The sequence below is a fragment of the Harpia harpyja genome, chromosome 12 (genome assembly GCF_026419915.1).
Source record: "Harpia harpyja isolate bHarHar1 chromosome 12, bHarHar1 primary haplotype, whole genome shotgun sequence".
Lineage (NCBI taxonomy): Eukaryota > Metazoa > Chordata > Aves > Accipitriformes > Accipitridae > Harpia > Harpia harpyja.
In genome coordinates, this window is record NC_068951.1 from 34,025,411 (window position 1) to 34,039,755 (window position 14,345).

The window sequence follows — 14,345 nt, forward strand, 5'->3', positions numbered from 1 at the left end:
CCCCCTTCCCATTCCCCTGTACCGCAAAGCGATGTCCCCAGCCTCGGGTCCTGCCCCTGGCATCGGTGCTGTGCCCAGCCTGGCACAGACTCCCCATCCCCTGCTCCTGCCCACCACAGCACCTATAGCACAGCACCGGTGCCCACCCTTGGTGCCACCCCATTGGGGATCCACATGAAACCTCCTGCTGGCGCAGGGGCCACGTGTGCCCTGGGCCAGTGGCAAGAGCCGGCATCGTGCCACCCCTGTGCTTGGGCATCGGTGGGTACCAACCCCTCCTGCTCGCGGGGAGCCTGCTGCCCCCAAGCAGCATCGCTGGGGCTGCTGAGCAGCAGGGAAGGGACCGCTCCTCCCAGTTCCCAGCAATGCCTGTGCTGGGGTGCCCAGGCGCCAGGTGATGGGCTGACTCTCTTGGACCGGCAAGGCCAGCTGCGCCTGCCCGTCTCCCCTGCTCTGGGCGCAGGGGTGCCGGAGGAGAGGGGTGGGAGCGGGTATCCGGTGCCGGCACCCTTCCCCCTCGGCACCTGGCACCATCCATCTCCCACTCCGGCCGGCAGCCGGACATCCGCTCGGCCAGGCCAGGCGGGGAGGCGGCCAGGGCCTGGAGCTGCACGAGGGCACCGTGGGCATCGCATGGGGGACCTGCCGGGGCGGCTGGCCCTGCTCGGGGCGCTGGTGCTGTCGGGTGAGCGGGGTCCTGGGCTCTTGAGCATGAGGTTGCCCCATTGCTGGGGGGTTCTCTCGATGGGGTCAGTGGGGCGTGATGGTGGCAGGGTCCAAGCTGTGCACAAGTGTCCCCAGGGCTGCATTTTGGGTATTGCCTGGCAGAGTCCCGTCACTAAACATCCCTTGCGCTTCTGTGTTGGCTGTGCTACCCAGAGCCGTGTCCCTGCCAGGACCGTGTGTATGTGTGTGTGTGTCTGTCTATGCACAGTGTCACTGTGTCTGTGTGTGCCTGTCTGTGTGTGCAGTGACGCTGCATCTATGACCACATGTCCCTGTGTATACTGGGCCCGTGTCCATGTGTGCCTCTGTGTGTGCATCCACCTATGTGCACAGTGCCACCGTGTCTGTACCCAAGTGTCTCGTGTCTGTGTGTCCCTGTGTATGCTGGGTCTGTATCTGTGTGTCCCTCTGTGTCCATGCCCACGTGTGCCCATGTGCCCCCACATGTCCGCCATTCCTGCATGTCCCCTGCCCTTGCCCCTGTGCAGCACAGACATGCAGTGTCCTGGCCCGCTCCTGTCCCCTCCATCCTTACACCACCCTGCCCTCACCGAGCATCCCTGTGGGGTGGCACTGGGCCCAGCAACCGCCCCGGCCCCCCCGGTTTGCCTGACCCCACGCTCTCAGGCGGGCTCTGCGTGAACCAGGAGGAGCGGCTCCTCCACCACCTCTTCGAGGAGAAGGGCTACAACAAGGACGTGCGCCCCGTCATCTCCACCGACCAGGTCGTGGACGTCTACCTGGCCCTCACCCTCTCCAACCTCATCTCGCTGGTGAGACCCAGTGGGCAGTGCCCACTGTGGGGTGCCCCCCAACCAGGCCTCAACCCCAGGGCTGGCTGGGTGGGGGGAGCCCTGAGGCTGCTGCCCCGGACCCTGGGTGGTGAGGGTTGGGGGTCCTGGACTGCGGGGGGAGCGGCTGCTGGGCATGGCCCTGGCATCTCACTGCCCCACGCTGTTGTTGCAGAAAGAGGTGGATGAGACGCTCACCACCAACCTATGGCTCGAGCAGGTGAGTAGGGACAGGCATCATGGCATCAGTTGTGCCCAAGACACGGGCAACAGGGAGGCCCAGCATGGTGAGGGGCTGACCTGGGGATCCTCCCTGCCAGGGCTGGACCGATTACCGCCTGCAGTGGAACAAATCTGAGTTTGGGGACATCGAGGTGCTCCGCCTGCCACCAGACATGCTGTGGCTGCCTGAGATAGTCCTGGAGAACAAGTGAGCTGTGCCTCAGTTTCCCCTCCCGAACCCCTCTGAGCTGTGCCCGATGAGTGCCCAGGGCTCCCCTTGCCCATCGCCAGCCCCACCATCACCTCGGCTCTCTCCTGGCACAGCAATGATGGGCTATTTGAGATCGCCTACTACTGCAACGTCCTCATCTACAACACGGGCTATGTCTACTGGCTGCCGCCTGCCATCTTCCGCAGTGCCTGTCCCATCAATGTCAACTTCTTCCCCTTCGACTGGCAGAACTGCACCCTCAAATTCAGGTGCTGGGAGGCTGGCTGGAGCAGGACAGGGCAGGAGCGGGCAGCAGGGTGGGCATCCCGGCCTACTGCGGTGCCCACTGCTGCCAGCACCTTCCCTTGCTGTTGGGGCACAGCAAGGTGGGGGGTTGCAGGTGACAGTGGCCTGAGTCCGTCATGCTGGAGGTCAGGGTGGGTGGGGGGTGGGTACCAAGCAGCAGGTGCAGCCCCTCACTGCCTGTCCCCCCCCGCTGCTGGCCAGCTCGCTGGCATACAGTGCCCTGGAAATCAGCATGCACTTGAAGACAGACAGTGACCCGGAGACGGGCAAGGATTACCCGGTGGAGTGGATCATCATCGACCCTGAAGGCTTCACAGGTAACACTTGTGCTGTCTGCCATGTCCTGTGGCAGTGGGACACCCTGTACGGGACTCAGGGACACCCTGGCATTGGGGCACCCTGCCATGGAGACACCCAAGTACCCGGGGCTTTGGCACCCTGGCACCTGACCCACCAGGCTTGGAGCTACCCAGACCCAGGACAGGGAGACTGGTGCTGGTGGGGTTGGTGAGGATGGGCATGGCGGGGGTCCCCCATTCCATGTCCTGTCCCATGTGCCCTGGCAGAAAATGGGGAATGGGAAATCATCCACCGCCCGGCCCGCAAGAACATCCACCCTGACAACCCCCCTGAGAGCAGCGAGCACCAGGACATCACCTTCTACCTCATCATCAAGCGCAAACCGCTCTTCTATGTCATCAATATTGTCACACCCTGCATCCTCATTGCCTTCATGGCCATCCTTGTCTTCTACCTGCCCGCCGACAGTGAGTGAGCCCCGTGGCACCCACACCGGGCACGGGGGTCACCCCATGGGGCACCTCCATGTCCCACACCTGCACCAAGTCGTGGGACATGGGGACACCCCAATGCCCAGCACGGGGACATCCTGATACTGGGACACCTCCATGTAGGACAACATCATCCCAGCCAGGCACCCTGGCAGGGGGGCACACTTGGGCACAAGATAGCCCATGTGGGACCTGGGGTACCCCCATAATAGAAAACCCTATACAGGTCACTGTATGGTGGGACACTAGGAGGGCAATCCTGGCACTGGGAGGGGGACCTGGAGACGGGCTTGCCCTGAGCTCACCTGCTTTCCAGGTGGTGAGAAGATGACCCTGGTGATCTCAGTGCTCCTGGCCCAGTCCGTCTTCCTTCTGCTCATATCCCAGCGCCTGCCTGCCACATCCCACGCCATCCCCCTCATTGGCAAGTGAGTCCTGGGCAGCACTGGGTGCAGTGGGGACATCGCAGGGTATCTACAGTGCCAGAGGGCCCCTGTGGCAATGCCAGCTCCAGGTCCATGCCCCCCACAGGTATCTGCTTTTTATCATGCTTCTGGTGACAGCCGTGGTGGTGATCTGCGTCGTGGTCCTCAACTTCCATTTCCGCACCCCCAGCACCCACATCATGTCCGACTGGGTCAAAGAGGTGAATGGGGTGTTGGGCTGGGGTGGGTGAACTGATGGGTACAAGCATGGCACCGTGCCCCATGCAGGGCATGGGACAGCACAGACCCAGCATGGCATCAGGGTGTCCCATCTGTGCCTCTCCAAGGGGTTGCACACCCAGGTTGGGGGCAGAAGTTGGGGACAGGGTGGCATTGCACCAGCGAGGTGGCTGAGGGACCTGACACCCTCTCCCATGCCCCAGGTCTTCCTGGAGAGCCTGCCCCGCCTGCTGGGCATGTCGCAGCCAGCCGAGAGCCCGGTGGGCACCCCGTGCATCCGGCGCTGCAGCTCGGCTGGCTACATCGCCAAGGCGGAGGAGTACTTCAGCGTCAAGTCCCGCAGCGAGCTCATGTTTGAGAAGCAGTCAGAGCGGCACGGGCTGGCCAGCCGTGTCACCCCTGCCCGTGAGCCACGGCCCCTCCGTGGGGATGCGGGGACATGGGGAAGGGTGGCAGAGTGGGGGTCTCTGGGGGTGGCAGCCCTTCAGAGCCCATCTCACTGCCCCCCTCGCCCCCAGGTTTGGTGCCGCTGGATGCGGGCGAGGACCAGCTCTACGAGCACATAAAACCTGTCGTTGACGGTGCTAACTTCATCGTCAAGCACATGCGGGAGAAAAACAGCTACAATGAGGTGGGAGCCATGGTCATGAAGGGGGGAAGAGGGGGCTCCCTGTGCCCACTGTGCCCCCCACTGCCCGGCTGCCGGCTCCTTCCCCAGGAGAAGGACAACTGGAACCGCGTGGCCCGGACCCTGGACCGCCTCTGCCTCTTCCTCATCACCCCCATGCTGGTGGTGGGCACGCTCTGGATCTTCCTCATGGGCATCTACAACCACCCCCCACCGCTGCCCTTCGCCGGAGACCCCTACGACTATCGGGAGGAGAACAAGCGCTTCATCTAGGGGGGTGGGGGGGCCCCATGTGCCAGCCCGCCGCTCACCTGCCTTGGCTTGGGAAAATAAAGCTGGGTACTTCTCACCACGGGGTGCTGAGCTGGTGGCTGCTCTTGGTGCGTCCCCCTGGGCACGGTGCCCAACGTGAGAGCTGCGTGTGTGCCAGGGAGGGTGATGCCCACCTAGGGAACGGGTGTTGTTGGGTGTCCTGAGCATGGTGGTCCTCAGCTGTGGCTGGAAGGGGTGTTTCCCAGAGGGGATGTGGTAGTACCAGCTCTGCTACCCCCGTTAGGCTGGGCACTTGGGACAGGATGGGTTGGGGAAGGGGTTGGACCCCCCAGCATAGCACCATCCCCTGTGGACCCACTGCAGTGGGCAGAGAGGCCATCAGTGCCCACATTACCCCCCCCCGTCCCCATGACCCCCCAGCCAGACCCACGAGTATCCCTGCTGGCACACCCCATCCCGCAGCACCCAGCTGCGGGCCAAGAGGGGTGTCTTCTTCCCCGGCTCAGCAGTGGGACACCAGGGCTCCGGTTTCAGGGGGCACAGCTGACGTCCCCCACCGGCAGTGGCCCGGGACAGCTGTCACATCCTCCCCACTGAGCCGGGAATCTCACCCCCCTCCCCCTCCCAACCCCCTACACAGGGCCTGGTAGGATTTGGACCCCCAAGGCAGGCATCACTCCCCAGGCTGACATGATGGGACTTGCCTTCCCCTTCCCCACCCTGCACCCCGGGGGGCAGCCACCACCATGGGGGGGACAGGGCACTGCTGGGGGTGCTTGCAGGGGGGTATTCCTTTTCCACAACCCATGGGCACCTGGATTTCTGCTGCTGGGGGGGGACATGGGGAAACTGAGGCACGGAGCTCATTTTGCCCCCAGACCCAGTTCCAAACCCCCCTGGCACAAAATGCCAGAGGAGCTTCCCAGCGCACTGGCATCACCCTGCTGGTAGGGGGGGCGTGGGTGGTCACCCGTCCCTTCCCGGCCCCTGTGGCTGTTGGGAACAGCTGACGGTGGCAGGGGACAGCTGTCCTGTCCCACCGGGCGCCAGGCCCAGAACACTGCCGTGCGGGCGGCCGAGTGGAGCCCCGGCCCCTGCGCCCTGCAGCACCGCCATGCGCTGCCACAGCCTTCTCCTCGCCCTCTGCACCCTGGCAGGTAAGGGGTGTGCACCCCGGGGGGAGGCCTGGGGGGGCACCCTGTCACCCCCCACCTTTGCCTTTGGGGGTTTGTCGCTCATGGGTGTACAGCGCCGTGCACCATCCCACGGGGTGTCCCCATGCTGGCAGCCCGCTGTTCCCGCGTCCTGCCCTGCAGATGTCCCTGGGGTGAGGGGGGTGGGGGACGTGGGGGGGATGCACACCCCCCCCACTTTCATGCTGGGACACTGATACACACCGTCAGGCACGCACAGCCGCGTGTGCACACTCACAGTAACACATGCATGGACATCCCCTCCCCATGCACACCCCCTGCTCCCCTTGACCCCAGCAGGTCCCAGGGGCTTCGGTGGCCCTGCTGTCCCCACTCCAGAGTGCCCCCATGGCATGTGCCTTCCCCAGGTGTGGGCTGCAGGAACCAGGAGGAGAAGCTGCTCCAGGACCTCATGACCAACTACAACCGGCACCTGCGCCCAGCCCTGCGCGGGGACCAGATCATTGATGTCACCCTCAAGCTCACCCTCACCAACCTCATCTCCCTGGTGAGAGACATCCCCTGGTCCCCATGGCAGGGTGGGATTTGCCCCCACACGTGGGGCAGCAGGCAGAGGAGGGCAGGGCGCTAAAGCCGTCTCCTTCCTTCCTTGCCAGAATGAGCGGGAGGAGACCCTCACTACCAATGTCTGGATTGAGATGGTAAGATGCCTCACCTCCAGGCAGGACCTCCCCGGGGCCACGTTTGCATCTCAGGGTGGCACCCCGTGGGGGGCTGGCACCGTAAGCTGCACCCCCTTTTGTGGGTGCCCCCAACTGAGCCCATTTTGAGGGCAACATGGGACAGGCAGCTCACAAGCTTCTCCGCCTCGGGGAGCACTGTGACCCCCCCTCTTTGTTCGCCTTCCCCTAGCAATGGTCCGATTATCGCCTGCGGTGGGACCCCGAGAAGTACGACAACATCCAGCTGCTGCGGGTGCCCTCCACCATGGTCTGGCTGCCTGACATCGTCCTGGAGAACAAGTAGGTGACGGGGCAAGTAGGGTTGGCAGCTGCTCCCTGGGCACGGTTTGAGGCTGAGCCCACCCTCTCCCCCCCAGCATCGACGGGACATTTGAAATCACCCTCTACACCAATGTGCTGGTGTCCCCTGACGGCAGCATCTACTGGCTGCCCCCCGCCATCTACCGCAGCGCCTGCGCCATCCACGTCACCTATTTCCCCTTCGACTGGCAGAACTGCACCATGGTCTTTCAGTGAGCGCTGGCTGGGCACACGTGGGCACCGTGGCAGGTCATCCTGGGACACAAGGGATTAGTATGGGATGTCCACCTTCGCCCTGGGGCAACGAGCCCCTGGGCAGACAAGTGCCACCTACTTGTCCCCTGGCACCCTATCGGTGGCAGGAGTCACCTTGGCCAAGCCAAGCACCCCAAAGCAGAGCTGGAGGTGGCCAGCATGACCTGGTGCCACACTGGCACCCTTTGGCCATCCAGCCTGCTGCATGTCAGCCTGTGCCACCCCCTCATCCCTCCCCAGGTCCCAGACGTACAGCGCCAATGAAATCAACCTGCTGCTGACGGTGGAGGAAGGCCAGACCGTGGAGTGGATCTCCATTGACCCCGAGGCTTTCACAGGTAACACCGTGGCCACCCCCATGGCACAAGAGCATCCCGCCACGGGGGGCACGCAACAGGCCTGGTGCTACACTGGTGGCTGCCAAAAGCAGGGCTGCGGGGGGGCTGTTAGCAGCTCCCACCATTACATGGGCACTTAAGTTATTAGTGGAAGCAGGAGTGTGGGAGAGATTTGTTTTTCTAACCCTCCCCAGCTCGGGGCTCTCACTGCCTGGCAGCCGCTCCCGGAGAGCACCGCTCCTGGGAGCTTGATTGATGCTGGGAACGTAGCTGTCACGGCCAAACGATGACGTTTTCCATCACATTTTAATTGCATATTGAAGGAACAAAATGCTTTTTGGGCAGCGAGATTTATTTTTTCATTACCAGCCCAAGCCACGATCTTGATTGGGAAAAATCTATCGCTCCTGCAGACGGCAGGGAAAAACAGTGTGCCGTCACCCAGCGTCATGCTTGGCTTCCCCCTGCAGCACCCTGGGGGCAGGGAGATGGGGGGACCCCATCCCCACCTGTAATGCCGTGGGAGGCCCCAAGGGGCTCCAGGTGCCCCATATGTGCCTGGCTGCCCCCTCCAAAAGCTTTTTGGGGTATTTTGCTCAGGCACCCTGGTATGCTGTGTGGTGCTTACCTTCCTCCCCAGCAGCTCTAGCACCTTTCCCCACACCATGCCCAGCCTGGGTGCTCCATGGGGCCCATGCCAATCACCAGCCCTCCCCTTCCTTCCCCCCTGGGCCGGGGGGGCTGGCAGCCCCAATGCCCCCCACAGGGCGGTGGGACTCACATGGCACCACCGCACGGCAGAGAACGGCGAATGGGCCATCAAGCACCGCCCTGCTCGGAAGATCATCAATTCAGAGCACTTCACCCCAGATGACACCCAGTACCAGCAGGTCATCTTTTACCTCATCATCCAGCGCAAGCCACTTTTCTACATCATCAACATCATCGTGCCCTGCGTCCTCATCTCTGCCATGGCTGTGCTGGTCTACTTTCTGCCCGCCAAAGGTATGCACTGGTGCTGGGGGCACGGAGATGTGCAAGGGGGGCAGCGACAGGCGAGGGAGGGCTCTGTCCCCTCTGTGCTTGGGGACCATTAGTGCCACCTCTCAGCCACTACTGTGATATTTGCGGGGGGTGTGTGAATTTCCAGGTACCCCACAGTTAAAGCTTCATGGCAGAACTTGGCCAGTTCAGCTTTGGGGTGGGGGCTTTTTGCCAAAGGAGGGCAATGCCCACACCAGTGCCCCGTGCCAACCTCTGCCTTCCCCCCTCCTTGGCAGCGGGTGGGCAGAAATGCACTGTCTCCATCAATGTCCTCCTGGCCCAGACCGTCTTCCTCTTCCTCATTGCCCAGAAGGTGCCCGAGACTTCCCAGGCTGTGCCTCTCATTGGGAAGTAAGTGATGCACAGGGACAGTGGTGCCACCCTGCTGTCACTGTGCCAGCGGGGTCTCTGGGTGCTGTGCAGCAGCCAGTGCCCAGGGACAGGACCCTGGCACAGAAATAACCCCCAGCCCAGGTGAGGCTGGCACAGGGCTACCACATGCCCGTGTCCCACTGCCGGTCCCCAGTTTCCAGCCCAGGAGGGCACTGAGAAGGACCTTATGGGCCCATCGCTTGTGACCCAGCAGCCCCATGTGAGGCCCCATGCTCCCTCCCCAGGTACCTGACCTTCCTCATGGTGGTGACGGTGGTGATCGTGGTGAACGCTGTCATTGTCCTCAACATCTCACTGAGAACGCCCAACACTCACTCCATGTCCCAGAGAGTGCGCCAGGTACCCACCGTCGTCCCCCTACCCCTTATACATGGGGAATGGTGTGGGTATTTGGAGACTGAGGCCATGTCCCTCACGGAGTGGGGTGGTGGGCATGCCTTCATCTGAGTGCAAGTCCTGGCACAAAGAGGGACCACCCAGATGTCCTCAAGGGACCACACTGTGCCACCAAACCCCTCCAAGACACTCCGAACACTGGGGAGCAGCAGGTGCCAACACACCCAGCATCCCAGTGGCACAGGGGTACTCCATGGGGATGCTCCAGGCAATGTGAGGGGACCCAATTGCACCCATTAGGTGCCCTGGGTGGTGGTGGTGGGGTCAGGTCTCCATGGGTGACATTGTGCCCAGGTGTGCCTGCACCTCCTGCCTCGTTACCTGGGCATGCACATGCCAGAGGAGACACCAGGGCCTCCACGAGCCATCCGGAGACGCAGCTCCTTGGGACTCATGGTGAAAGCTGATGAGTACATGCTCTGGAAAGCCCGGACTGAGCTGCTCTTCGAGAAGCAGAAGGAGAGGGACGGGCTGATGAAAACCGTGCTGGAGAAGATTGGTGAGTGCCCCCGGGGGATTGGCACCTCCCCACGAGGCTGGGCGATGTGCCAGGTGGCCGGGCTCTCACTGGTGCCCGCTGTGCCGGCTCCACTGCTTGTAGGACGTGGCCTGGAGAGCGGCAGTGCCCAGGACTTCTGCCAGAGCCTGGAGGAGGCAGGGCCCGAGATCCGCGCCTGCGTGGACGCCTGCAACCACATTGCCGATGCCACGCGGGAGCAGAACGACTTCAGTAGTGTGAGTTGGGGCCGGGAGGAGAGGGACCCACATGGGGGGCAGTGGGCGCAGCCCTCACCCTCCTCCTCATGCCACTGGCAGGAGAGTGAAGAGTGGATCCTGGTGGGACGGGTGATCGACCGTGTCTGCTTCTTCATCATGGCCTCCCTCTTTGTGTGCGGCACTATCGGCATCTTCCTCATGGCTCACTTCAATCAGGCGCCTGCCCTGCCCTTCCCCGGGGACCCCAAGCAGTACCTGCCACAGTGATGCCCACAGGTGCCCACCAGCCCTCTTGCTGCTGGGACCGCCAGCGCCAGGGGCTGGGTGCCCCCAAACCAGCCCACCTGGCCGAGATCCCTGTGGGCACAGCAGATCCTGGTGCCAAGCACAGTGCTGGAGGAGGACTGGGGGTGACGGGGCTCTGCCAACCCCCAGCAGTGGTGGTGATGGGAAAGGGGGGAATACGGGGTGGCTATGCTGCGCTGAATGTGGAAGTAAAGCCTATGGCAGTCTCACGAGCCTCCGTGGCATCATTACTGTGTGCCCACTGATGGGGTTACCCCTCTTGGACACGCTGGATGTGCCACCCGTGCAGGCTGGCCACAGACCTCTAAGCCACAGCGTCCTATCCCAGCACCCCACAAGGGTGCTGAAAGGCGAGACAAGGGGAACCGGAGCAGAGTCAGGCATCTGATGGGCCACGCATGAGTGCTGGCAGCCGGAGCCACATTATTCCACTGCAAATTCACAGCTTCAAGCCCAGGGCAAATGGGGCCCCTAGCATCCCCTGCCATGGCAATGGTGGTAATGGGGCAGGAATCACAAACACAGCCTCCCATCCCAGGTCAGCAAGGGAGCCACAGATGGGATTAGGGGCAGGTAATTCCTCCCTCCATTTATGCCCCAGCCATGGCCCTTGGGAGCAGCTGAATTGCTGTCCCTGCTCCCTAGCAAGCAGCTGGGGGTGGGAAGACCCTGGGCCACCAGGCACCCAAACGCCCTCAGGGATGGGTGCCCCTTGGCACCCACCTTGCTATGAGCATCATTACATGACCCTCCCCTGCCAGCCCTCCTTGCCCCACAGGATCATCTCTGTCAAGCATGGCCCCTTCCCCTCACCGCAGCAATGCCACATCCCCCTCATGCCCCTCACTGACCTCTGGGGCCCCCACGGCTTTGTCCCTGCTGGCGGGGGAGATGCAGGAGGTCAGCCTAGGAACAGTGGCAGGCAGCGTCTGCTCCTCTGTGGTCCAGCTCACACCACCTGTGCCCGGCTCCAGGACATGCTCTGTCTCCATCAGCCTCACTGTCCCAGCACCCCACTGCCACTGTTGCTGCTGCTGCTGGGAGAAAACCAGCTGGTTACTGCCTGCAACTGGCTCTTGGCACTGCTGGCACTGATGGAGGAGGGAGGCAAACACCCAGCAGCTGAGACATCACCTCTTGGACACCTGCAGCCTGGCCATGGCCTCTAGCCACCCTCTGGCTGTGCCAGCCTGCCTGTGCTCTCTGCAAAGTGACTTTTCCTGCCTCATCCCCGGGAGGTGCGTGATGCCCACGGTAATGCAACCAGGTGGATCTGGCGCTGCAGGCTGGCACCTTGAAGCAAGCATGGATGGTGTCCACCAACACAGGCAACGGTGCCCAGAGGAGCTCACCAAGCACCCAGAGCCCTGCCTGGGTCCCCTCCCATGGAGGCAGCCCTGTGGCCATGTTCTGGGTGAGGTGACCAGGTCCTGGGGCACCATACTCCTCCCAGCCACAGCCTTCTTGCTGGTGAGTGACAGCACTACACAGCACTCCTGTCCCCCCACAGCCACCGCACGGCGGTGTCCTCTCTCCAGCTCCACAGTGGCTGAAGGGACAGGCTGCCCTGGCCAAGTGTCCCCAGCCCTACAAGAGCCAGGAGCTGCCGTAAGCTGCCCAAACCATAGCACCAGGCATGTCCCCAGCCCCTGGGCTCTCCCTCCCCAGAAAGGTGCAGAATTAATGAGCTCTGGTCTGTCTTTGCCTGGCCATTTCCCATTGATTCCTGGGTCCCCGTTGCCCTGCTGCCAGTCTCCAGGGCAAGGGGGCTCTGAACAGGGCCAGGTACTGTCACCCACTTCTCCTTGCTCCGCAGAGCTGCTGCTTCTTCCAGGTGAGCTCAGTCCCTGGCATGTCCATAGAGCACAGAAAGGGACGAGCTCTTCCAGCCTGCCAGGAGCACATGACTGAGACCACATTCTCCACCATCCCCAAGCAGTGGTTTTACCTGTCCTCCAGAGGTCCCTGGGGTTTATCACCACACCAGAGACAAGGACAAAAACAAAAGCAGTAGCCAGGATGCCACAGGTCTCTGGCAGCAGATGAGCCTTGCAGGATCCAGTGGGGGAACACCTAGCAGGTCACCAGATCCAGAGCTAGCAGGGTGCTGGGGGGAGTGCATGAGAGAAGAAAAGCTCTCCCCGCCCAGCATCAGCCCCATGGGCCCATGCCCCATCAAGAAGCACTAAGACAGGGCAACGTCAGCCTCCAAGCATCCCCCAACTGCTCCACTCCAAAACTGGGGACTCCTCTCTGTGGGCTGAGAAGCAGATTTCCTCCTTAGCTCTGGCTCAGAGACACCCAGTGTACCCCCCCTACCGCTCCCTGAGTGCCCCAGCCAAGCCCAGCCCAGCCATCAGCCCCCACTTGACTAGCCACAGGTAGACACCCAGGGCCCATGAACCCACCACGGCCCAGCATCCCCTTAGGAAAGAAGGGCCCTGGGGCTGGACTGCAGGGCTCGAAGGGGTTCAAAGCCCTGCCCGTTTCCCCAAAGGCCATTATGCATGAATCTGAGGAAATTTAAGGGTGGACAAAGCCTTCAGGATGAACAAAGCAGGGAAGGTCATGACTCACTGCAGATTTGGAACTCCCATGGCTCCAGGCTTGCTTCCTGAATGAAGAGGATCTAAAACCTTTTTCTAGAGCATGACAGAGGCTCCTTCCCTCCCAAACAACCCCATGGCTATCTTTTCACCACTCTTATTAGCAGGACACAGTAGACTACAACCCAAAAGCCCTGCTCAAAAAAACGTCTGGCTCCATCCCTCTCCAAGCCATAGGAGACACCAAACCTGGTGCTTAGCACTGATCAAACACTGCTTTTCTTGTGACCTCAGGAAAAGTTGTAGCCTTAAAGAGGACAAACTCCACGCCCCAGCCAGCTCACTCCCTTCAAGGCTGAGGAAGAGGAACCAGTGCTGATTTCCTCCAAATCTCAATCACAGTGGCAGCGGGAAGAGAGGAATAGCCTCCCAGGGAAGGACTTCCACAGCCCACTCGGAAAGCGTATTTAAGGGTGAACACAGCAGGACTGCAGCATTTTCAGATTTAATAGCAAGCCTGCACTCATCAGCACCAGCTTAGACACGGGGCATCAGAAGCGAGAAGTGGGCGAGTACATGAAATAGCAGAGGTAGACGTGACGCGCAGCTGGGCACAACAACAGGACTAAAGCCCTAAGTGATGTCATCTGCAAGAAGCTAAATGCACTGTGAATAAAAGGAGCCTGCAGCTAGTATTTCAGCCTTGCCTTGCAAGGCTATTTTTGCTTAGATTGCCAAAATGTAATTACAACTAAATCCCCCCTAACAAATACTGGAGAGCAGCAGGGGAGAGTTGTATTTAAAAGGAATTTTAAGTAGCAGCTGTAGTAGTACCTGATCGCAGCGGGGAAAACAAACTGCGCCTGGAAAAGAGCATTTGGTTGTGAGCTTGTGACAAACAAGTGGCAAGAGCAGGAATAGGACCATGGGGTCTCAAGAAACAGAGAGAGATGCCACCACAGCGCGGGGAACTGCCCTGCTCCCTGCGCAGCCAGGTGCCAGCAGGCACAAACTGCCTGACCACAGGGAGCAGTTAGTCATTGCTGTCAGTGTGCGGAATGTTTCTAGAGACAGCCTAGGACTGACACCCTCAATATTCAAGGGAAAACAAACCCTTCAGAAGACTGAATATTTTAAACTGTTTTCTCTGCCGGTCCTGGCTGCTTTCAGTCTAGACTTCAATAGTAACACAAGGAATTTGCAATTGGAGTCATGAGGCTGAAGGTCTCCCGGTCCCCAACGCTGGTAATCGTCCCAGACATGGGCCACTAGTTCTGTAGTCGTGACCAAATTGGCCCAAGCAGCCCCTTCTCCTGAGGGACTGCGCAGAGCACGTAGGGCAGGAGATGTGCCCGATCTCTGGCCGCAGCCTCCCCTCCTGGGCCTGATGTAAAGGCTCTATTAAAAACAAAAGGCAATTGTGCGATTCCCCAAGGAAAAGGGGAAAAGGCTGGAGCTGTTAATGAGTACAATTAGTGTTGTAGTCAAGCAGAATCAGAGGAAATAATTAGCTCCTATTGTTTCCGTGGCATCTGAATTG

General features: G+C 61.2%; 2 protein-coding genes across 2 annotated transcripts; both read left to right on the forward strand.

The window, feature by feature from the left end:
- The first annotated feature begins 533 nt into the window (after positions 1–533).
- On the forward strand, positions 534–4,689 carry CHRND (cholinergic receptor nicotinic delta subunit). Its single transcript, XM_052803304.1, has 12 exons — positions 534–685; positions 1,354–1,499; positions 1,693–1,737; positions 1,838–1,947; positions 2,064–2,219; positions 2,458–2,573; positions 2,823–3,023; positions 3,364–3,475; positions 3,579–3,693; positions 3,916–4,117; positions 4,231–4,343; positions 4,431–4,689. The coding sequence occupies exons 1-12, from the start codon at positions 634–636 to the stop codon at positions 4,611–4,613; spliced, it is 1,551 nt and encodes a 516-aa protein (XP_052659264.1). The 5' UTR covers positions 534–633; the 3' UTR covers positions 4,614–4,689.
- An 898-nt stretch (positions 4,690–5,587) lies between these two features.
- CHRNG (cholinergic receptor nicotinic gamma subunit) lies at positions 5,588–10,471 on the forward strand. The gene is made up of 12 exons (XM_052803305.1): positions 5,588–5,770; positions 6,175–6,314; positions 6,424–6,468; positions 6,680–6,789; positions 6,867–7,022; positions 7,306–7,403; positions 8,205–8,408; positions 8,684–8,798; positions 9,065–9,179; positions 9,531–9,735; positions 9,838–9,971; positions 10,053–10,471. Exons 1-12 carry the CDS (start codon positions 5,728–5,730, stop codon positions 10,218–10,220), a joined length of 1,533 nt encoding a protein of 510 aa, XP_052659265.1. The 5' UTR covers positions 5,588–5,727; the 3' UTR covers positions 10,221–10,471.
- The last annotated feature ends 3,874 nt before the right edge of the window (positions 10,472–14,345 follow it).

Excerpts from the sequence above, each read along its gene's own strand:
- CHRND (XM_052803304.1), top strand. The coding sequence starts at position 634 with ATGGGGGACCTGCCGGGGCGGCTGGCCCTGCTCGGGGCGCTGGTGCTG. Across the intron at positions 686-1,353 it reads CGGGGCGCTGGTGCTGTCGG|GCGGGCTCTGCGTGAACCAG; the intron begins GTGAGCGGGGTC and ends CCACGCTCTCAG. Across the intron at positions 2,220-2,457 it reads AACTGCACCCTCAAATTCAG|CTCGCTGGCATACAGTGCCC; the intron begins GTGCTGGGAGGC and ends GCTGCTGGCCAG.
- CHRNG (XM_052803305.1), top strand. The coding sequence starts at position 5,728 with ATGCGCTGCCACAGCCTTCTCCTCGCCCTCTGCACCCTGGCAG. Across the intron at positions 8,409-8,683 it reads CTACTTTCTGCCCGCCAAAG|CGGGTGGGCAGAAATGCACT; the intron begins GTATGCACTGGT and ends CCTCCTTGGCAG. Across the intron at positions 9,972-10,052 it reads AGCAGAACGACTTCAGTAGT|GAGAGTGAAGAGTGGATCCT; the intron begins GTGAGTTGGGGC and ends TGCCACTGGCAG.